A 21,600-nucleotide genomic window follows, 5' to 3' on the forward strand; every position below is an offset into this window, starting at 1 on the left:
AAGCCTTGGAAGCCGAGTTCATCCTTGAGGATGCCATTAATGAGCATACTGTTCTGGCTACACGCTGAACGGTTGACCTAGAACAACAGATGAGTGAGATACCCTTGAACTTGTGGAAAATGCACCTACATCATTGTAAGCCATCATCACCGACCCAGTCCCAGCACGAACGCCCTCCGCAAACGGCCACAAGTAGAGTTCATGAAGAGTCCGATCATCAATATTCGAAGAATACCCCTGCGTAATAACACTGCTCATGCGATGCATCTCCTGCTCATTACCGATAAAGTGCTTAAGACACGCGATCGCCCCCGTACTCTGCATGCCCTGAATCGTCAGCGCACCCCCGATGGCCTGCAGACTTGGATCCGCGCCAAAGCCCTCCCAGCCACGGCCTCCTCTCGGCTTGCGAAATGTCGGACCAACGACCGGGCCCAAGAGAACATTAACACCCTTGCCACGGGCCTCTTCCCCGAGTTCAACGCCGCGCTGATACATGAGCTCCTTGTCAAATGTCGCGCCCACCGTAACACCAGGAGGGAAGGCCGTGTTATGGTCCGAGTTGCGAATGCCCAGCGGGGAATCATGCAGACAGAGATTCGGAATACCAAACCGAAGCGCACTTCCTGTCTGGCCCGCACAGGGGCCCATGTACATGCCGGTCCCAGTCGTGAGGTTCATTTTTTCCGCCAGCGTCATGTTACTGACGACCTTCTGCGCCTTCTCGTATGCGCTAGCCCAGTCGGAAAGCCAGCCTCCATTAGGGGCTGGGTAGTAGGGAGGCGAGAAGGCGCCATCGTCTCGAGCATTTAGGGGAGGGGAGGAGGCAGTTGACCAGGGGATAATGCCTGCCAGCAAGGCCAAATATAGAGGTAGATTCGCGCCCATGGTTTACCTTGCATGGGACTTGAAAGAGATGAGACGTACTCGGAGGTGCCGGTGTGGGTTCCAGGCTAGAGATATACGCCGGCGCGCTGAGCTCCTCTCTGCCTTCCAGGGTTCTAAACTGGACCGGGCTACCGGTCATGGATCATGGGGTCCTGGCTGGATAAATACATCGTCGTGGTCATGCCACAGCACGATTGGGTTAAGACCAATCACAAAATAGCAAAGGGGCAGGGTCACGGCGCCATGTGCGCATGCCAAGGTTGTAAGGCACTGCTCGGTCGCCAGCAGAATCGAGGCATTAGGGACGGGAAGAAACGCAGGGATTGGGAAGAGGGCAAGTGATCAGCGGGGATGGCCAACCCGGGGATGGAATGTCGGAGGGATGATCCGTGTTCACGGGCGGAGTTGATGATGAGGAACGGTTCATTATTGTCCTCATTCAGCCGAACCAGGGAAAGGATCATCCTGGACGCACATTAGCCGAAAGAGAAACTTGGCCATGACAGCGCGGGGATTCTGCAGGGATTGCTGCGAGTTGGTTGCACGGGGGATGTTGCAGGTTGCAGCTGACGTGACGATCAGCCGAGGCTATTGTTAGACATATGCAGGACTTCGCTTGCGGGTTTGGGGAAATGATCATCATTCACTATCTTGATGAAGGCGACGTGAATGGAGAGTTACGGTCCGCTGGGATCTTCAGGGGCAGTGGCAGGCATTTATCCATGGTTCGATTCAAAGAAAAAGGAGCCACTGATATTCAACTACCAACCAGCAATCACTATTAACCATTCTTATCAACGCCAGGGCCATCCTTCCAATCCCATCGTAGAAACAGTCATAAGCAAACCCCTTTTCACAAGAAAACTCCATGTAAAATCCTGACCGTGAACCTAAACTGAATCAACGCCCGTCACATATTATCAACCACCCAGTCGAAATCCAGGCCGGTTGCTTCTACATCCACCAGCTTTATGAGAGTACGAGTCGCCGGAAACAATTCACAGGGGCCCCGGGGACACCCCAAGGACGCATGAAACAAGCGCGTGCATTGAGGCTCCGGCACGGCTGAAAGCATTCGCAGGAGACGGTCGATGCTCCATCCCTCATACGGCGCCTGGGGCGGCGGGAAAAGGTCTTTTGGCTTCATCTCTGTCATCAACTGGCCAACGATCATCGTATCGCAGGCCTGACAGCAGCCGCCTTCCTCAAGGATGGATTCCATGCGCTGGTAGAGCGAGATGACGATGGCATCGACGTGTTTCTGGCGGGCCATATCAATGTGTTCTGTCAGTGTCCTCAGGTCAGCGTTGCTCACACACACACACACACACACATTCGTCAAAGTGAAGAAAGGAAGAATGATACGCACTCAGCACCCCATCAGGAATCGGCAGTCCATGTTTCAGAATCACCCCGGTACTTCCTCGAATGGCGACACGAGTGATATACCAGAAGAGACTACGGTGACGGAACACCCAGGCGATGTAAATCCACTCAGCCACATCACTGTCGTATGTCTTAGAAATTGACTCGGACATGTTAATGACCCAAATTTCACTGAAAGCCATCATATTATTGTGGCACCCCCAGAGCTCAGTCAGGAGAGCAATCATGCACAATGTGTCCGGGGTAACGTGGCGTGGGACATTTGGGACGCGACCGTGAATGGCATTGAGCAGGATGAAAATAGCACTGATGTTATCAAATCGAGCGGGAAGAGCATCCACTTCTCTGAACGTGTGCTCGTCGTTCAGTTTCTTCTGGAAGTAGGGGGAGGCATGGCCGAGTCGATCCGAAGATACTCGAATCATTGCCTGCACGGGGCGGTTCTGAAAGTCACTGTTAGAGGTTGTGGTTTGCACGGACTGCGCGGCTTGATGTCCATGGTTTGAGCTGATCACTTCGTGTTCTGGTGTGGTGGGGGCACTGCTCCGGCGAGGGAATTTGCTGATGGTGTCGACGATTCCCTGAAAGTAGCTTGGAACGGACTGGGATGTGCGGTGAGTGGGATCTAAATGGTTCATCAGCACAAAGATGAATGTGTAGCAAGCACCGGTAGTGACGGCCAGTGGAATCAGCACTCACTGAACCCGGTTAGACGCGTATACATCTGATCACCATCCCTCTCGACCACGAGAAGCATGTCCCCACGGGCATCGATGGTCGTATAGTTCAGATCCATACTGATCCGGACTCTGGTGCTGCCGTGTGACTATGGGAGGATGGAGATGTGAGTAAACATTACGTTCGCCGAGATGAGCAGAACACTGGACCGAAATGTAGGAGAGGCGCCGGAAATAGCGAGCTGTCTGTGAACCAGTGAATGACTTGCCAGTGAATGAGAGCACACTTCAGTTATCAAACAGCCAACCAGCATTACACGATACGAAAACGAAAACTTCTTTGTCAACATGGGATTGTATTGTCTATATGCTCTTAGCATCATGCATTTCGTAAGTCATGATGACCATAATCTATCGACTCATAGATATCCACTCGTATGCCAGCCCGCCGGTCATCGGTGGCCCTAGTTGAAGTAGCCAGGGAACAGCCAGTTCATGCGCTCCCGAGCCTCGGGACTCCAGTTGGGCTCGGCGGTGCTCATACCGAACTTGACGGATCCCTCAATGTGCTTGGCCTGCACCAGCTCGGAGTTCTTCTCAGCGGCCAGTTCGTCCAGCACAGCAGTCACGAAGCGCTTGGCGTTGACGGCGTTGGCCTTCATGTTGCCCATGACCATCTCCACGGTCACATCGGCGGTCGACTCGTGCCAGCAGTCGTAGTCAGTGGACATGCAGATCATCTGGTAGGCGATCTCGGCCTCGCGGGCCAGCTTGGCCTCGGGGAGGCACGACATGTTGATGACGCTGCCACCCCAGGAGCGGTACAGCTTGCTCTCAGCGCGGGTAGAGAATTGAGGGCCCTCTATTGATGTGATCAGTATTTGCGACCCTTATTCCTCGAGAGAACCATTACATACCCATGCAGATCAGGGTACCGCGGTCGTGCAGCACCACACCCTCACCCTCCAAGCTGTGTCCACAGGCCCTCACGACCTTGGCGACACCCTCGTCGAAGGGGTCACCGAAGGGAACGTGAGCGACCACGCCGCCCTCGAAGAAGGTGAAGGGACGGATACCCTTGGTGCGATCGATGACCTGGTCGGGAACGACGAAATCGCGGGGCTTGATCTCCTCCTGCAAGCTACCGACGGCGGAGAAGGCGATGATGGTGCGGACACCGATGGAGCGCAGAGCAGCAATGTTGGCGCGGGCGGGAACCTCGTGGGGAGCGATCTGGTGGTGCAGACCGTGACGGCTCAGGAAGGCGATGGCGACCGTCTGGTTGTTGTGGGAGCACTTGTGGTGCAGGATGGTGATGGGGGAGGAGGGGTTGCCCCAAGGAGTCGCGACGTTCAACGACGCAACCTGAGTGAAGCCGGGGAGCTCGCGCAGACCGGTACCGCCAATAACGGCGATACGGACGGGCTCTATGGAGGTAAATAGCGATCAGTATGGATCTGGTCAGGAACAGGATGCGCCGGGCGGGGATCCGGACTTACCGTCGTAGGTGGAGGGAAGGGCGGCCATTCTTTGAGCGAGTTGTTTTGCGGACTCGATTCTCCTGAGGGGACGGGATGAAAGAGTGGACAACAGACGGCGCAGGGCAAGCAAGGGCATACAATAAGAGAGAAGAAGGAGGGGAGAAGAAGGAGTGGTTTGAAGACGGAGACAATCGCAAATCTTCGGCGGCGGGGTCATCGCCCAATCGGGTAATCCGTCATCGCCTAAGGCTGCCATCTTTTATCGCGCCCCACGTGCCGGTTCCTCAGGCATCATTCGTCCATCCCTCTCTTCCTACTTTTAGTCTTTACTGCGAAGGCTTGAACTGCTAACATTTCAGTGTTTTTCGTCTTGGCTGTTATATTTACATGAATAGTTCATCTGAATTATCTACGGAATGTATCTGACCCATTAACGGATATAAAGAATCGATTTGTAAAAAGGCCCCGGCCTACAGAAGTTGGAAGCCCATGACATGGTGAGCATGTGAATTCTTTATTACAGTCATCATCTTCCCTATACAACGGATATATCTCTGCATTAGGCTGGACGCCACTCGTAGTGGTGAGGTCCCTTCTTCACCGGGCCCGGATCCTCTCCAGGAACGCCTGGTTTATAATAGGCATGGGCTCCAAACAGATCCATCTGCGCCTCCATGAACTTGGTAGGCAACATCGTCCCTCCTTCATACTTTAAATACTCTAATGTCGCAGACAGCGCGGGAATATATTGATCTGCCACAGTTGCTGCCAGAACCACCTCCTTCAGTGCGTCGAAGTGCTTGTGCAGTTCGCTGGCGATCTCATCCAGGAACTTCATGTTGGTCAGATCCGGGCGCAGGAGCGGTTGTAGAAGATCTGCAATGGCTTCGGACTGAATGATACACCCCCCACGCCAGATCTGAATACACTTGCTGAGATCGACGTTCCATCCCTCATCCTTGGATGCGCGCGCGATCAACTCCAGTCCTTGGCAGAATGAAGCCAGGAAGGAGCAATAGACAGCGCGACGCAGTTTCTCAATGAAGTCCTTGCGATCCTTGGTCTCGATGGCCTTCGGACCGGGGATTCTGAGCTTCTTGGCAACCTCCAGTCGCTCAGCACGATTTCCACTGGCGATGCGCATATAGTGAGCCGTGGCGAGCGTAGGACCGGCCACATGTCGGTTTGCGGTCTCCATAACGGACCAGTAGGGCGTTCCTTCGGTGTCATCGTCGTCCTGTACCACTTTGTCGAGCACGTCATCCAGCACGTAACCGCCGTTCTGGCTGGCGCCTTCGCCTTGATAGTCGCCCTGGGGAGTCTTCTTTGTGCGCAGGATTTGCACACCAATGTCGAGTAGGAAGTTCACCCGCAACTCGCCCTTAGTATTCCACTCTTCGAAGATATCGGAGATCTCTTGATAGTTCAATCCCAATCCCCAGTGGAGGAGCGCCCACGCCTCGGCCGTGGTAGACAACATACCCCCCTCAATGCCATTATGGACCATCTTCACAAAATGACCCGAGCCAGCAGGTCCCACATTAGTCACACAAGGCTTGCCGGTCTTTTCATCCTTCGCAGCATACTGCTCCAACAACGGTAGGACAAGCTCAATTGCTTCCGGATCTCCCCCAGGCGATAGACTCGGGCCATGGCGGGCCGATTGGTACCCGCCCGAGACACCCATGCCGATCCAACTGACCCCGAGTTCCTTGCATCGCTTCTGTCGTTGCTCGGTTCGTCGATAGTTCTCGTTTCCACCATCAAGGATAATGTCGCCCTTTTTCAGATCATTCTGGATCATATCCAAGACGGAGTCTGCGGGGTCGCCATGGGTGATGGAGAAAATGAATAATTTCCGTTCCCCTTGACCTTCAAGACTCTTGGTGAATTTGTCGATCTCGTAGAATCCTTCTACTTTCCCCTTGCCGCTGAATTTCCCTTCGTCGTACCATTTCTTGATCCCGTCGACGTTTTCTCGTTTCACATCCCAGATGGATACGTCCAGGCCGAGCTCGGTGAAGGCAAAGCTCATCATCGAGCCCATGTTGCCGGCTCCGACGATGCCGATGCGCTTGAAGGAGTGCGATGGCATTATGCTAGCTTGATTAACAGTATATTGATTTGTTTTACACACCAGAAAGACATTCCTAACTGTTGTGAAATGAAGCATTCTTAAGAGCAGCCGTGGCGCGGATAGACGGCCAGGCACCACTACGCACCCGTTACATCATGTGCAGACGTCATTCCAGATAGCACATTGCAATCATCCTATATTACAACCCATACATTATAAGTGTGGCGTGGTCATTATAGTCATATAATCGACCCATTCTATCCGACTAATAACCTGCTGCACCACCTTTACCACATACTTTTGTGCAAAGTACCTGTCTGGAAGTATCGGAAGCCCTAACCAACCTCCCACGGCGCGGTTACATCATCCTGAACAAACCCATCCCAACTCAATTGCGATCCTCAAAACTATCATCACCTTGAATATATCTACATTCCTTATAATTAAATTTCTATCACAAATAAACACACGATCTTCAATTATTCTTCCAATTACCACAACCACCACATACATTCATCCACCACTTACACCCTCAACCAACATCCCCCTCTACATACAAACCAACAATGTCCACAAACATCAACAACATCCCGCTCAGCTACGCAACCTGCTCCCTCGGCCCCCCCAGCATTCCCCTCGAAGACAAGCTCTCCTCCCTCAGCGCCGCCTCCTTCACCGGCATCGAGCTCGCCTTCCCCGACCTCCTCGCCTACGCCAACACCCACAACGCAGGAACCACCCAAATCCTTCCCCACGACTACACCTCCTTAGTCCACGCCGCAACCGAAGTCCGCTCACTATGCGAGACCCACAACCTACAGATCATGATGCTACAACCCTTCGCCAACTTCGAAGGCTGGCCACGGAACTCCCCGGAACGGGAAGACGCCTTCACGCGCGCCAAGGGATGGAGTCAGATCATGGAAGCACTGGGGACGGAGATATTGCAGATCGGGTCGACAGACACACCAGCTGAGAAACTCTCCCTGGGTAACAGTAAAAACAAGGAGAATGTGGTGGCCGATCTGCGTGAGCTAGCGGATATACTCGCACCGAAAGGTCAGCGCATCGCGTACGAGAACTGGTGCTGGAGTACCCATGCGCCCGGGTGGAAAGATGTATGGGAGATAGTGAGGGATGTGGGGAGGGAGAATGTGGGGTTGTGTTTGGATACGTTTCAGACGGCGGGGGGGGAGTGGGGGGATCCGACGACTGCGGATGGGGTGGTTGGTGGTGGTGGTGATGAGGTGAGGAAGAGGTATGAGAGCAGTTTGGAGGAGTTGGCCAGGACGGTTCCCGCGGAGAAGATCTTTCTGCTGCAGGTGTCGGATGCGTATAAGCCACCGTCTCCGTTTGAGGATGCGGTGGTGGATGGGGCGAGGCCTAGGGCACGGTGGAGTCATAGTTTTAGGCCGATGCCGTATCATGGGGGGTATTTGCCGATTGAGGAGGTGGGGAGGGCGGTGTTGAGGACTGGGTTTCGGGGGTGGTTTTCGATGGAGATTTTTGATGGGGGAGTGAATGGGGATGAGGAGATTGAGGATGTGGGGAAGTTTGCGAGGGAGGCGATGGGGAGTATGAGGAGATTTTTGGAGAGGTGCGCGGATGGTGTTTAGCTCGTAATTATTGGGGGGGGGGGGGGGGGGAGGGTAGGATGTAGAACTTAAGCTCGATATACTGTACTTGTGGGTATACTGGAAGGTATCCGGTGGACTGGATATATTTAAATCAAACTAAACTATTCATACAAAACAATTTTACCGAACGCCACATATGCATAACTCATGGGGAATATGGATAAATGCCAAACAACCATCGCTCATCACCCATCCTACTCAGCTCCCTAAGCATCGTTGCTGGGGTAGGGAACCTTGTAGGTCGGGACAAACTCCTCCTTGATCGACCGCAGACTGACGAAGCGGGACAGCAGGTTGCCACTGCCAGCCTTGTCGTTGGTACCACTGGCACGGGCACCACCGAAGGGCTGCTGGCCGACAACAGCACCAGTGCTCTTGCAGTTGATGTAGAAGTTACCGGCAGTGTTGCGCAGGGCATCGTCGGCGATGCGGAGAACCTCGCGGTCCTGGGCGAAGATGGAGCCGGTCAGACCGTAGTCGCCGGTCTGGTCGACCTTCTCGCAGATCTTGGCAAAGTCGGCCTCGGTGGCATCGGCGTAGGTGTGGATGACCAGGACGGGACCGAAGAGCTCGCGGGAGAGGAGAGGGTGGTCGGGGTTGCTGGTGTGGTAGACGGTGGGCTGGATGTACCATCCCTTGGAGGAATCGTAGGAACCGCCGGCCAGCAGCTCCAGCTCGGGGTCGTTCTTGGCCTCATCGATCACGTTGGCCAGCTTGTTGAAGGAGGCCTCGTGGATGACAGGACCGCAGAAGTTGGTGAAGTCCGAGGGCTCGCCGACCTTGATGTTCTTGGTCTCGGCAACAACGTTCTCGATGAACTCGTTGGCGATGGACGCGGCCACGTAGGCACGGGAGGTGGCACTGCACTTCTGGCCCTGGAACTCGAAGGCTCCGCGGACAGTCTGGACAGCCGCGTTGCGGACATCGGCGGACTTGTGGACCAGGTGGAAGTTCTTACCACCGGTCTCACCAACAATGCGGGGGTAGCTGCGGTACTTGCCCTCGGCGACGCCGTTGGCGATCTGGCCGTAGAGGCTGCGGAACACAGCAGTGCTACCGGTGAAGTGAAGGGCAGCAAAGTCGGGGTGGTTGAGAACGGTGTTGGTGACCTCCGCGGCGTCACCGGGGACGAACTGGATGACGTTCTTGGGCAGACCGGCCTCGAGGAGGATCTGGTGGACGAGCCAGTTGGAAGCGATGGCGGAAGGAGAAGGCTTCCAGACGACAACGTTACCCATCAGGGCGGGAGCACCAGCCAGGTTACCGCCAATGGCAGTGAAGTTGAAAGGACTGATGGCGTAGACGAATCCCTCCAGAGGACGGTATTCAACACGGCTGGTCCGGTTAGTTTTCGATCTATCAACTGCTAGTATGATGGAGTCACTCACTTCCACACGCCAGGAGCGTGGTGAACGGGCTGCTGAGCGTACAGGTCCTCGGCGTACTTGACACCGAAGCGGAAGAAATCGCACAGCTCGGCGGCAGAGTCGATCTCGGCCTGCCAGGCATTCTTGCCCTGGCCGTGCATGGTCAGAGCCATGATGTCATAGCGGTATTTGGTCGAGATCAGGTCAGCGGCCTTGAGGAAGATGCTGGCACGGTCGGCGAAAGAGGTGGCAGCCCACGACTTGCGAGCCTCAAGGGCGGCATCGATAGCAGCCTGAACCTCGGCGGCGGAGGCGTTGGAGTAAGTGGCCACGGGCGCATGGGAGGCGGGGTTGCTCTGGGTCTCGGACTGGGAGCTCTTGATCTGTGGGGAGTTAGCATTATCCCAATTGTGTCTATCATTCGCATGTCTGCTACTAACCTCCTTGCCGGCAATCACCAAAGGCACATTGAGGGGACCGCTCTGCTTGGTTCTGGCGAGGGCCTCCTCGAGACCACGGCGATCAGGAGATCCGGGGGCGTAGTGTTTCTGCAATTGAGTCAGTAAGCTTGATAATAACCACGATCTGAGGATAGCTCACGTTCGGCTCGTTGTCAATGCGAGGAACCTTGAAGGTGGCGTAAGAGCCCATGGCACGAGCGCTCGTGCGGGCAAGGGAGAGGGAGGGGCATTTGGCGAGGGAAAGGCCCCGAGAACGCAGGAGCAAAGAGGACTGCATGATGGATTGTGCTCTTCCGAGTCGTTGCAACTGGACGAGGACTGAATCCGAGGGATAAAAAGTAGGAGAGGTGAGGAGAAAGTGAAGCACGACGCGGGGAAGCTCCGGTGATATAAGAGGCCCGGTTACTGCCGGCCGTGGTTAGTCAGCGCGCAGGATCCCTGGGTGGCACAAAAGTACTCCTGGCCTGGCTGTTCAGAGTTCAGACAGAGGCGCAAGGTTGCGTTCAAGCGAGCCGACAAGTGATTATCCTTGCCGCGTACCGGCAACCAATGGGCCGGCCAGGAAATGCAGCAGATCTGATACTCTGCTGTAGCGCTAATCAGTACCGCCGGCTGGATTCCGGGTGGAGCTGCCCACCGGCCCGGACACCTCCACCGGCTGCCTGCCATCCGCTCGTTTTCATTAGTAGGCTGATAGTGCTGAGGTGAACACGCATGATAACTGTGACTAAAAGGAACATGTTTTTTGTTGGTTTTCAATCAGCATCTATCCATGCTACACAGACTATGTGAATCTGAACTGAAGTTTGTGCCATTCCTGTGATGCCGGTGCTGGTCTCCCCACCTCCATGTTGATCCCCCGCATTGGAAGCGATCGCTGTTACATTCTCCGCTGTCCGACTCGTCTCCAGAAACTAGAAGCTGGTTTCAATTGTGGTTCCCAAAAACTGGCAGGCAATTCACAGTACCTGAATAATCGGTGGGGAGCTCAAGACACCTGTGGAATTGAGGGCGAACAGCATTGACTTTCATGCAAGTATAATGAATGGCTACATGCCGAGAAAATACGTGGAGCGGCAGAACGAGGCGGAGCTGAATACCGCAGGGAAACCGACGCGTGACTCGACCACCTGACCTCGAGACTGAGAATACAGCTGTTTCGCACCTTTCAGTGATTGCGAACCGTGACAAATATTCAAATCATTGGGCTTCAATTCTTGGTTATCAATATCAATCTATGTACATGTGGCAGGCCCAGAAGATTTGCAGAAATATATACTTCTGACTTAGGATCCCGTTCAAGCAATCCACCACCATACCCTCTCCAGCCAATTGCGTGGCTTCCGTTCAAAGTCGTTCGCGCAGAGCTGGTCAATCTCCTCTTTGCCCGTGAACACGTCAATCTCCGACACCTTTGTCATCCATGGAGTCCGGTACCACAATTTGTGGCCCACATAGAGGGCCAGGAAGATGGCCACCACAATATACGACACCAGGAAATCGGCGGCGGTGAAGTTGCCAGGGAAGAAAACTGCATATCCGTTCGTGATGGTCAGGAGGGACACGACGACAATAACGTAGTATGTGCCGTAGGGCTGCAGAGGGGTCTTGAAAGTGAGCGTGTCCAGCAGTCCATGGTAGGTCAAGGCTTTGCGGAATCGCTGAATTTCGTCAGTCGGGTCTGCAGAAAGCTCGAAGGAAATAACTTACCAGATAGGTGATACCAATGAGCACCCAGTTAATAAACCCTCCCACTGTGGTGATGTTCGTGAACCAGTAGAAGACAGTCTCTCCTGAGTCAGACAGGTTCAGGAAGGACAGCAAGCCGACCACCCAGGTGATCAGCACGGCTACGTAAGGCACGCCGTTGCGGTTGCACCGGGTGAAGATCTTGGGGGCCTGGCCGCCGCAGGCGAGCGAGTACAGGGTTCGAGAACCAGCGAACAACCATGCATTACCCGAGGACCAGGCTGAGATCAGGATAGCAGCGTTGACGACGTGGTTCAGCCCAGAGATACCCGCATTCTGGATGGCAATAACAAAAGGACTGGCACTGGCGCTAGAGCTACCGCTGGCAACCGCGGACATGAGTTTAGGATCATTATAAGCGACTGTGACACCGATCACGAGGGTGCCCAGAATGTAGAAGGCAAAGACTCGGTAGATGAACCGGTTGGTGGCTTTCGGGATATTGCGACGGGGTGCTTCAACTTCACCAGCGGCAGTGGTGATAAGTTCGGGGGAGAAAATGAAGGAGAAGCCAGACTTGATGAAAGCTGTCCAGAAGTCCAGGAAGCGACCGGTGTTTCCACCGACCAAGTAGGGATTGAACGCGCCCGGGTTATCCCAATAGCGGAAGCCTAGCCGATCATGGTTGGGACCACCGCCGAAGAAGAGCACCACACCCAGGATAATCAGGCCAATGATGGCTAGGATCTTTAACGTTGCAAACCAGAACTCGGCTTCTCCGTACCATGACACCGCAATAATGTTGAGTAGCAGAATCACTGTGGTTGTTAGCGTTCATCATGTCCTACTGATGATGGAGGTTGAGGTGAATACGTACCGAGGAGGATGATTGTGATCCACACCCCGACATTGATGGAGGTGGTCCAGTACTGGATGATGATCCCGGCAGCCGTCACTTCACTTGCCAGTAACATGGCAAAAGAGTACCTAATACACATGAGGATCAGAGTAAGTTGGTGAGCGGAAGATAATGTGAGCCTACCAATAATTATATCCTAAATTGAGTTAGCATATCACTGCAAGAGAAATATGGGAGCTGCCAGGTACAGTGCAAGAGACATACCAGCAGCGAATCCAATACTCGGCTCCGTATAGCGGCCTATCATATAAGGCACCGAAATGCCCTTGATGGGCAAATAGGTGGTCATCTCGCCCAGCACGTTCATCACAAACCACACCACCGACGACATGGCACAGTAGCCCATGAACAGTGGTGCTGGGCCCACCGTCGACAGCGTGGATCCCGAACCTACGAATAGACCGGTCCCAATACAACCTCCAAGAGCAAGCAGCTGCAGCTGTCGGGAAGACAATCCACGCTGAGTGTCTGTGTTTGGCCCATGGTGGATCTCGCCCTTGAGGGCCTCGGGGTCTTCATCAACATATACTGGAGATGTCACCTCGGTCTTGGACTCTTCGAGGTCCTTTAACGTCGGTGCACCCATTCTGGCATGTACAAAAAAACGAATAATACACTGGTGCGAGTGACTAGAACAGTCGCAGATGGGAATTGGCTACGGACGTCTTATATGACTGTAGCGGAGGCGACTAGCCTGCCCGTCTCAGCAAGCATGCTTATCAGGAACCAACACGAAGTGATTTTTGAGCTACGGCCCGATGGCGCAAAGACTTCCAGAAGAACACCGTCATTGGCTCCAGAGGGCTCTGGGGAGGCGATTTGCGGGGGTTTAACATCTTATCTCTCAATTGGGTTTACATACGAGCGGTGTTTCTTGTTAGGACATGGGAAGGTTTGGTGGCTGCCATGGGTTCCTTATCTGCCCTGTCTGCCTGGGCGGCGGGGATCGTCCGACACGGCAGGGGCATCGATATCAGGTTATCTGGCTTGCTCAATTGTTTGATATGGATCGTTTTTCATTGACGATTTAAGCTTCTATAAAAGCTGTCAGAGCCGGCGCCGTTTCCTCGTGGCATTAGAGTATTAGACTGCTGCAAATCCGGGGTCGTTCTCCGCACCACAGTGGGCATATTCTAGACGTGAAGATAGCTGAATCCACCGCGAGGTTCCAGTGACTAAGAGAAACTGCAGCATCGCGAGTGTGTTTGCCGGAGTCATTCTGTTACCTAATGGCATGGTTCATCTTTGCTCGTTTGGAAAGCTTGACCCATCAAGGCTGGCCATCCGCTGCCATTATTGGTGTGTCGGATGCCGCCCGGTGGAGTTTCAACGGGTCCATCTACCACTAGTCCAGACCGAGGCTAGTAGCACCTTCATGCCTGAATATACAGGCACCTTAAGAGTTTGTGCCTGGCGGCTATTATGGACAGAGGCAGAATCCGCTGGTGCTTGGACTCCAGTATAACCAGCAACAGCAATGTTGTTGAAGGGGCAAGATTTGTGGTACTTAGACCTGACTACAGACATGATCGGAAACATCTAGTATATTCCTATCAGCGACATCGGCGTGCTTGTACCTCCCTGCCAGGGGTATAGTCTACATTCCTTTCAAGCTGGCATAGTATCTAATCATCTCCAGTGAAATGTGCAGACACCAGCAGCACGACCGGGCCGGTCAAGCGGCGACAGCGCCGGTGGGGATGAACCCACCGGCCCGCCTGCCGGTCATCGCCAATCTCTTATCGCCGTGTTATCAGGGTTATCGCCAGATCGATAGTGGATTTTTTTTCCTCGACCCCCTCCACGAAAAGTACTGGAATCAGGATGACCAGGGTCTTGGGCACGGGGCTTTTTGGTGCTTTTGTCTAAACTTCGAGATACTTTCTCATTTGCTAAGAACCATAAGGCGTAGTCAAGATCTAGTCAACACCGCTCCTATCGAGTATTGACACACCACCCCCCCCGTCCCCGTTCATCGGTAAGTTCCAGCGAAGCATACAGTAGCGGGCGATCAGGCGTAGATCTGGACACCGCTGGCCGGGTCAGGTGCAACAATGCTATAGTTGGCCACCCTTTCAACTGCAACGCCACCCGCATCATCTCTCAGTCACGCCCGAGCCAGTTTGCATTATCTAACGTCACGGGGAAAGCCTACCCCCAAAAAAGAAAAAGTGATAGTAATGGCTGGCTGGGTCGTTCCTGGCCAGCAGAGAGCCATTGCTGACCGGCTTTCACTCCTGGCCTGCCCGGTTTCCACCGGTACGGGAACCGCTTCTTTCCATCCCCATCTCACTAAAGGAGAGATCCTCCACTCGCCATACTTCCATTCCCCTCGCGATGCATTTCATACCACTACAAATTCCCCTCCTTTGTCTCCGGACTGAAGAACTACTTATTTCTATCAGCGCTGCGTGACTCTTCTTCTGACTTCCTTCTGACTTCCACTCCTTTCCTTCCCTCCCATCCTTGCCACCTCCTTCTAGTTACGCCACTTGCTTATCATCATCAATCATGAAGGCTGCCCGCCGTCCCATGCGGGTGCTCTCGGGCGTCCCTACCACATACTCGTCCGCCAGATACGTCAGCCGTACCAGCAACCCCAAGTCCTCCGCTGCTGCGTCCACCCCCACCAACACCCTGTTGCAGCAGCAGGCCGCCGTTCCCTCCAAGGATGCGACGGGATCTCCCCTGGCCAAGCTCCCGATCTCCTCCGTCCTGCGGTCGCTGGTGATCCTATCCGTCTCTTCTTCCACCCTCCTGTTAAAGCCATGCATCTTCGCGCTCTCGACCCTCGCGCACCCCAAGACCCCCGTGTTGGATGTCGCTAAGAACCCTCTGTTGAACGCGCTCGTCAAGCACACCCTCTACAAGCAGTTCAACGCCGGTGAGAACAAGCTCGAGGTGCAGCAGTCGATCCAGACGATCAAGCAGTTGGGTTACCGGGGTGTTCTGCTGGGTTACGCTCGCGAGGTCCTGGTGGGTGAGGGGAATGTCGACCCGCGCGACGAGAAGGCTGCGCGGGCAGAGATCCAGACGTGGCTGGATGGAACCTTGCAAACTGTGGACATGGCCCAGGAAGGCGACTTTGTGGCCCTGAAGTATGCTTCCTCCCGCCATCAGACTCCTGAATTGGAATTTAGACTAACTGTCACAGGTTCACCGGTATGGGTACACAGGTGCTTGAATTCTTGCAGAAGCAGGCTGCTCCCTCGGAGTTCATGGATTACGCTATCACCAAGGTCTGCGATTTGGCCATCTCGCGCAATGTGCGACTTCTCGTCGATGCTGAGGAGCAGGCGGTGCAGCTTGGCATTGAGAGATGGGCCTTGAAGTACCAGAAGTACTGCAATGCGAAGACCCCTGGCCATGCCATTTTCTACAACACCTACCAGGCCTACCTCCGCTCGACCCCGGCCACCATTGCCAAGCACCTGGAGGTTGCCCGCCAGGAGGGTTACACGGCTGGTGTGAAGCTGGTCCGTGGTGCTTACCTGAAGACTGAGCCTCGCCACCTGATCTGGGCTGAGAAGGAGGAGACCGACGCCTGCTACGACGGTGTTGTGGAGGCTCTCCTGACTCGCCGCTACAACTCGATGCTGCAGCCCGCTTCCGAGGAGCACAAGACCGAGCTGCCCCCTGTCAACGTTATCATCGCCACTCACAATCGGGACTCTGTTCGCAAGGCCCACGCCATCCGTCTCCAGCAGGCTGCTCGCGCTGAGAAGCAGGGAGTTGACCTTAGCTACGCCCAGCTTCAGGGTATGGCCGATGAGGTCAGCTGCGAGCTCTTGCAGGGCTTCTCCAGCGCCGATGGGTCCGCCTCCCAGGAGACCCCTAACGTGTACAAGCTCCTGACCTGGGGTACTGTCAAGGAATGCATGGGTTTCTTGATGAGACGTGCCGTGGAAAACACCGAGGCGGTTGGCCGTACCAAGCAGTCGCAGGAGGCTATGCTTGGAGAGCTTAAGCGCCGCGTTCGTCGGGTGTTTGGTTTGGGTAACTGATGTTGTTCTATGATACCTCTTGACTCGCATTTTGTTTTTGGCTTTTGGCCTCATTGGCGTATTGTGTGATTTTGTTGACTGATTCCCTGAGCGTGAGCATGCATGTAGATGGCGTTAGAATATTCATTTCACTTTTTTCATGATAACGAAGCTCAACATGGAGTATTTGGTGTTCTTATAGTGCGGCATAGATAGCCGCTAATTCACGTAGCGCACGGCGGTGATGTCAAGGAGGACAGTCGATCCATTCCCGACCCCGCGTCTCGCATCTACAACGTATCACTGACACCAACCTCGATCGCAACGGAAGGCTATCCGACATTAGACCCTGTGAACTAGACCTTTTTCTTCTCGGTACTGAGATCCGATGATATCCGTGTCTCTTGACGCTTAGGCACTAAGTTGGTCTATCTCCGACATCGCTTCCCTGGGTGCCGAGGGGCTATCTGTCTATATAAGCTGCTGACCACCGACTAGACGAACGGTCCTGAAATCCGATATAGCTATTCGCTTGCCACATATACTCCGTGACTCTAGATCTCCTAGACTCTACCATTGTTACGTCGCCAACATCCTCCTCCTTCAGCATGCGTCTTCTTCCTGAGCCAGCGGTCGCCCAGATCCTGCGACAGTTGACCCCTGCACAATGCCATGACCTTCTTGGCGCTCTCTGTGAGGGTCTTACCACTGTATCGTCAGAGTCCTCCACACCAAGCCACGAGCGACTTGTCCATCAACCGCTCCGCAGCACCATTGTCACCAGAGACCAGAACCTCTCTCTCTTCATGCCCGTTTCCAACACTGTCCACACCGGCTTCAAAGTGGTAACCGCCTCCCAAGCAAACGGTATCATCGGCGTCATCAACATCTTCTCCCCGGAAGGTAAATTGCAAGGACTCCTCAGTGCTGCAGAGATCACAGCCTTCCGCACCGCCTTAGCGGTTATGTCGCTGTTCCTTCGCTGCACAACCCTCAACAAAGAGCACATCTTGATCTTTGGCTCTGGACGCCAGGCAGAATGGCATGCGCGACTAGCCCTGCTTCTCGTTCCAGATCAGATCAAGAAGATTACCTTTATTAATCGCGGTCGCCGGCGGCTGGACGAGCTGGAGAGAGATGCGATCGCTGATCTACGGTCTGCTCATCCCGACAAGACCTTCGCTACTTTGGTCAAGGAAGATACTCCGAACTACGAGGAACAGTTACGGAGTGAACTGGCTGCTTGCGATGTCATCTTCAGCTGTACGCCGGCGACCGAGCCAAACTTTCCGTACACCTATCTGCAGCCGTCCAAGCGGCGGTTTATCTCTCTTATCGGCTCGTACAAGCCGCATATGCGGGAGATTGACACTGAGACGCTGCTGTCGGGCGGAGGAAAGGTGTATGTGGACTCGAAGGAGGCGTGCTTGGAAGAGTCCGGGGAGTTGATTCTGGCCGAGGCGCAAGAAGATCAACTTATTGAGATTGGAGAGCTGTTCGGTCGGATGCGAAAAGACGAGTCCATTGATGTGCCGGCAGGGTGTAATGTGGTGTTCAAGTGCGTGGGGATGGGGATTATGGATTTGGTGGTCGGGAATAAGCTGTTGGAAGTTGGTCGGGCCAGAAACATTGGTATGGAAGTGGATGGGTTTTAAGAATAGTACTACTAGCTCTACTAGTAAAGAAAATAGCTCCCCTAATGGGCTCGATGGTTACTGTAGTGATGGTCTATCTATATCCGCCCCAGCTGCAATGGCCGAACAGCCAGCAAACGAGGCGGCAGCTCAGTCACGCGAGCAACGCCCCTAACTAAACCCTGCAAAGATAGCTTAACCCATTGACCAATAACAAGTAGCTATCCGGAATGCACTAGTTCCATAGTGCAGGGATTGATAGAAAGAGAAGAATCGCAGATGAAAAGGGCAACCCAGGAGGCCTCGGCGGTAGATCGGCGAACGATGGGTTGAAGGTGTGCCGCTGTTCTGATCTTATCAGTGAGTGGGAAAAGGGAAGATTGGAAGGGCCAGAGGATCTCCTCCTTCGAACCCCGGGGAAATTTTCTTGTTCTCCGCAACCCACGCAACGCCAACTTGACCCTCTCCCCTCTGCCTTATGGTCCTGCTATAATTCTACAATGCGCCTGCCTCTCCATCGGCCTCCCTGATCTCAAAACTGCCATGGATGTGGGCCCTGCCACCCCTGCTGGACTGGGCCAGCAGAAACGACCCCGCGTTTCCGAGGAAAACCGCAAAAGAGCGGTGCGAGCGTAAGCATCATCCATCCCTGATTTTATCTCCAAAGCGCCCGTCGAAATATCTGGGGGATAATTGGAAATGTTTCTGGATTATCACTGACCGCTACAGCTGCGATGGATGTCGTCGCGTAAAGGAGAAATGCGAAGGAGGCGTCCCCTGTCGCCGGTGTCTCCGGTATCGTCGGCAATGCATCTTCACCCACCCCGATCAGACGGAGAAGCTCGCCCGATCGCCGTCCGTCTCGTAAGTCGCCAGATACCTTTTTCCAGAGTCATAAAATGGTGCTGCGAGCTGTGGACTGATAATATGTGATGGGGTTAGGATTCTGGACCGCACGGTTGCTTTCAATCAACATGAAATGCTCGAGTCGGAGCGTGTCCGGTACATGGAACGCATTCTTCAACATTATGTCCCGAATATCTCGTTCGATATACACTCTCTTCGGAAGATGGCGGAGGATCTGAAACACAAGCATCGTCCCTCTGGGTTGGAGGCTGGACCGCCTTCGATGCAGCTGGAAGGCGACGAGCTCGAGGATTTGGCCATCGATGATGAGGACTTTACCATCAAGGCTTTACCGGATAATACTACCCGTATGGTTTCTCAACTTGTTTTTGATATTGTTGCAATTGTTCGGGCTATTCTGACTGGTCTGCAGAATACTCGGGAGAGTTCTCGTATTTGAACTTCTCCATGAAGATTAGACAGAAGATTGACGAGTGGATGAAGACAGCAGCTCCAGAGGTATTTACCGTCTGCTTCTGCACTATTACTCCATGTCGCTGATGGTTATAGGCATCGACCGAAACAGAGCCGTTCGAAGAGCGATGGCGAGCGACGCAGCTGCAGTCGGGTTCGACTTTGGTGTCGACATCAGTCACCTGTCTTCCGCCCCGTTTTGTCGCCGACTTCCTGGTTCAAATATTCTTCAAATATGCCCAGACCAATAATTTCTACGTTGAAGAGGACTGGCTGCGAGATAAGCTCAACACGTGTTATACAGATCCGTCTTGTCTGTCGTCGAAGGATGCCGGCTCGGTATGCGCCATCCTGATGGTCTTGGCTGTCGGAACACAGTTTGCGCATATGGAATCGTCCATCCCCGTCAATCGTCTCTCGTCCAACTCGGCATTTGATGATGACCATCACTTTTCCGAGGACGATGTTGGTCTTACTTTTTACCAGTTTGCATCCAAGCTGTTGCCAGATATCATCGCCACTGCAAATGTCCGAAGCGTGCAGGCCTGCCTACTGATCGGAACGTATTTGTTACCACTCGATACATCTGGGCTATGCTACACATACTTTGGTTTGGCGCTGAAGATGGCGATCCAAAACGGTATGCACCGAAAGTATACGGGAGAAGGACTATCGCCGCGTATGATTGAGATTCGGAACCGTGTGTTTTGGACTGCCTACACTATCGAGAAGTAGGTTATAACATGCCCCTCTCATCTTCATCCATGCTTACAATTTCCAGGCGTGTCAGCATTCTTCACGGTAGACCGGTTTCCTTGTTAGACGCAGACGTAGATGCCCCGTTCCCCACGGACTTTCAAGGCTTGACGCCATCGGGACATGTTTCAAACGATACGAACATGGTGACCCTCATCAAGCTTACACTCAAGCTTGGAGAGGTTGCAAACGAAATGTATGTTTTGGCTCAAAGAGACAGTTGAACCTATCTAATGCTAGTAGATCCGTCCTTCGCAAGTCCCGCAAGAATCAGCAGCAAGACTGTCTGGAGAGGCTCTTGAATTTGCGAAAGAACCTGGTCGACTGGTGGGGAACGCTACCTGAAGAGACCAACTGCAGGGATCTCAATCCAGCAGGACCCCTTTTCCGCTCCAACGTGCACTTGAAGCTCGACTATTGTCTGACCCGCATCTTCCTGGGACGACCGTTCCTCTTCAGCACCAACAGGGCAGTCAGCTCGGCTACTCTACCCGGTGCTCCTCTCAAAACACCGTCAGGTCCCGCCAAAAACCGTTCCACATTGATTACGGATTGTGTAGAAGCCGCCCTCGAGATTATCGACCTATGTCGGCTCCTTCGCGACGAGCGCGGTCTTGCTCGCGCATCATTTACCGAATTCAGCTCATGTCGTGCTGCTCTGCTCGTCATTCTAGCCCAAAGCTTGACCAAACGCACCGAGCGCCTGCGCGAAGCATTGGACAAGGGCATGGCACTGATCAAGATCATGTCCATGGGCGTCGGCTCTGCCCGTGCAGCAGTAAGCGTCATTGAGACCTTGGAACGCGCAATTCGCCGTCTCGAAGAGTATAGCCAGACTCAACCCCAAGGCAGTACCGGTGTCGTCGAATCAGCATACGACCGATTCAAGAACTGGGAAATGCTATGGAAGACCGGGCCAATTTCACCCGAAATCGTCCCATTCCAAGAGCAGCAATACCATCATACTAGCAGTAACGGGCTCGCCCCCGTTGTCACCCCCATTCCGGGCGGCGCATCTACCGCGAACGAGCCCGTGGAAGCCGACGTCGGCAGCGCAAGTCTTCCCGACTCGTCGGAGTTTTCTGTTTCACATCCCCTGTCGCAGATGCCGCATTTCGGCCTCGATCACTTCGTTTCGAATCTGCCTCAAGAACTGGGCGAGTTCACTGCCATCCCTTGCTTTGAGCCTGATGGCCAGCCGAGTCTTACTGGAGAGATGAAGCAAGCAGATACGCGGTGGATGAACTTCATGAATGATTGATTGCGTCAATGCAAGTAGGGTTTCGTTGTGATTTCAGCGTTTCGGTCTGACTTTCCGCGACTAT

General features: G+C 53.9%; 10 protein-coding genes across 10 annotated transcripts; 4 read left to right on the forward strand and 6 right to left on the reverse strand.

The window, feature by feature from the left end:
* On the reverse strand, positions 1-888 carry An11g06090 (uncharacterized protein; the record flags this gene model as incomplete). Its single annotated transcript, XM_001394555.3, has 2 exons — positions 1-77; positions 130-888. Coding segments are annotated over 2 exons (836 nt in total), but the record flags the coding sequence as incomplete, so codon positions are not given.
* A 435-nt stretch (positions 889-1,323) lies between these two features.
* On the reverse strand, positions 1,324-3,070 carry An11g06100 (uncharacterized protein; the record flags this gene model as incomplete). The annotated part of the gene is made up of 5 exons (XM_059750319.1): positions 1,324-1,476; positions 1,675-1,737; positions 1,817-2,198; positions 2,254-2,968; positions 3,007-3,070. The coding sequence occupies 5 exons, from the start codon at positions 3,068-3,070 to the stop codon at positions 1,324-1,326; spliced, it is 1,377 nt and encodes a 458-aa protein (XP_059606322.1).
* Positions 3,071-3,415: 345 nt separating this feature from the next.
* On the reverse strand, positions 3,416-4,478 carry An11g06110 (uncharacterized protein; the record flags this gene model as incomplete). Its single annotated transcript, XM_001394558.3, has 3 exons — positions 3,416-3,813; positions 3,869-4,378; positions 4,451-4,478. 3 exons carry the CDS (start codon positions 4,476-4,478, stop codon positions 3,416-3,418), a joined length of 936 nt encoding a protein of 311 aa, XP_001394595.1.
* A 513-nt stretch (positions 4,479-4,991) lies between these two features.
* Positions 4,992-6,580, reverse strand: An11g06120 (uncharacterized protein; the record flags this gene model as incomplete). Its single annotated transcript, XM_001394559.3, has 2 exons — positions 4,992-6,531; positions 6,570-6,580. The coding sequence occupies 2 exons, from the start codon at positions 6,578-6,580 to the stop codon at positions 4,992-4,994; spliced, it is 1,551 nt and encodes a 516-aa protein (XP_001394596.3).
* A 495-nt stretch (positions 6,581-7,075) lies between these two features.
* An11g06130 (uncharacterized protein) lies at positions 7,076-8,125 on the forward strand (the record flags this gene model as incomplete). The annotated part of the gene is made up of 1 exon (XM_001394560.1): positions 7,076-8,125. The coding sequence occupies one exon, from the start codon at positions 7,076-7,078 to the stop codon at positions 8,123-8,125; it is 1,050 nt and encodes a 349-aa protein (XP_001394597.1).
* Positions 8,126-8,352: 227 nt separating this feature from the next.
* On the reverse strand, positions 8,353-10,251 carry An11g06140 (uncharacterized protein; the record flags this gene model as incomplete). Its single annotated transcript, XM_001394561.3, has 4 exons — positions 8,353-9,481; positions 9,535-9,896; positions 9,954-10,061; positions 10,114-10,251. 4 exons carry the CDS (start codon positions 10,249-10,251, stop codon positions 8,353-8,355), a joined length of 1,737 nt encoding a protein of 578 aa, XP_001394598.1.
* Positions 10,252-11,272: 1,021 nt separating this feature from the next.
* Positions 11,273-13,168, reverse strand: An11g06150 (uncharacterized protein; the record flags this gene model as incomplete). The annotated part of the gene is made up of 5 exons (XM_001394562.1): positions 11,273-11,635; positions 11,685-12,481; positions 12,541-12,650; positions 12,706-12,718; positions 12,787-13,168. The coding sequence occupies 5 exons, from the start codon at positions 13,166-13,168 to the stop codon at positions 11,273-11,275; spliced, it is 1,665 nt and encodes a 554-aa protein (XP_001394599.1).
* Positions 13,169-15,093: 1,925 nt separating this feature from the next.
* On the forward strand, positions 15,094-16,586 carry An11g06160 (uncharacterized protein; the record flags this gene model as incomplete). The annotated part of the gene is made up of 2 exons (XM_001394563.1): positions 15,094-15,680; positions 15,737-16,586. 2 exons carry the CDS (start codon positions 15,094-15,096, stop codon positions 16,584-16,586), a joined length of 1,437 nt encoding a protein of 478 aa, XP_001394600.1.
* A 587-nt stretch (positions 16,587-17,173) lies between these two features.
* An11g06170 (uncharacterized protein) lies at positions 17,174-18,220 on the forward strand (the record flags this gene model as incomplete). The annotated part of the gene is made up of 1 exon (XM_001394564.1): positions 17,174-18,220. The coding sequence occupies one exon, from the start codon at positions 17,174-17,176 to the stop codon at positions 18,218-18,220; it is 1,047 nt and encodes a 348-aa protein (XP_001394601.1).
* Positions 18,221-18,742: 522 nt separating this feature from the next.
* Positions 18,743-21,536, forward strand: An11g06180 (uncharacterized protein; the record flags this gene model as incomplete). The annotated part of the gene is made up of 7 exons (XM_001394565.3): positions 18,743-18,831; positions 18,929-19,063; positions 19,142-19,413; positions 19,479-19,564; positions 19,616-20,250; positions 20,301-20,471; positions 20,519-21,536. The coding sequence occupies 7 exons, from the start codon at positions 18,743-18,745 to the stop codon at positions 21,534-21,536; spliced, it is 2,406 nt and encodes an 801-aa protein (XP_001394602.1).
* Positions 21,537-21,600: the final 64 nt, after the last annotated feature.

This window comes from Aspergillus niger (genome assembly GCF_000002855.4).
Source record: "Aspergillus niger supercontig An11".
NCBI classification, from domain to species: domain Eukaryota; kingdom Fungi; phylum Ascomycota; class Eurotiomycetes; order Eurotiales; family Aspergillaceae; genus Aspergillus; species Aspergillus niger.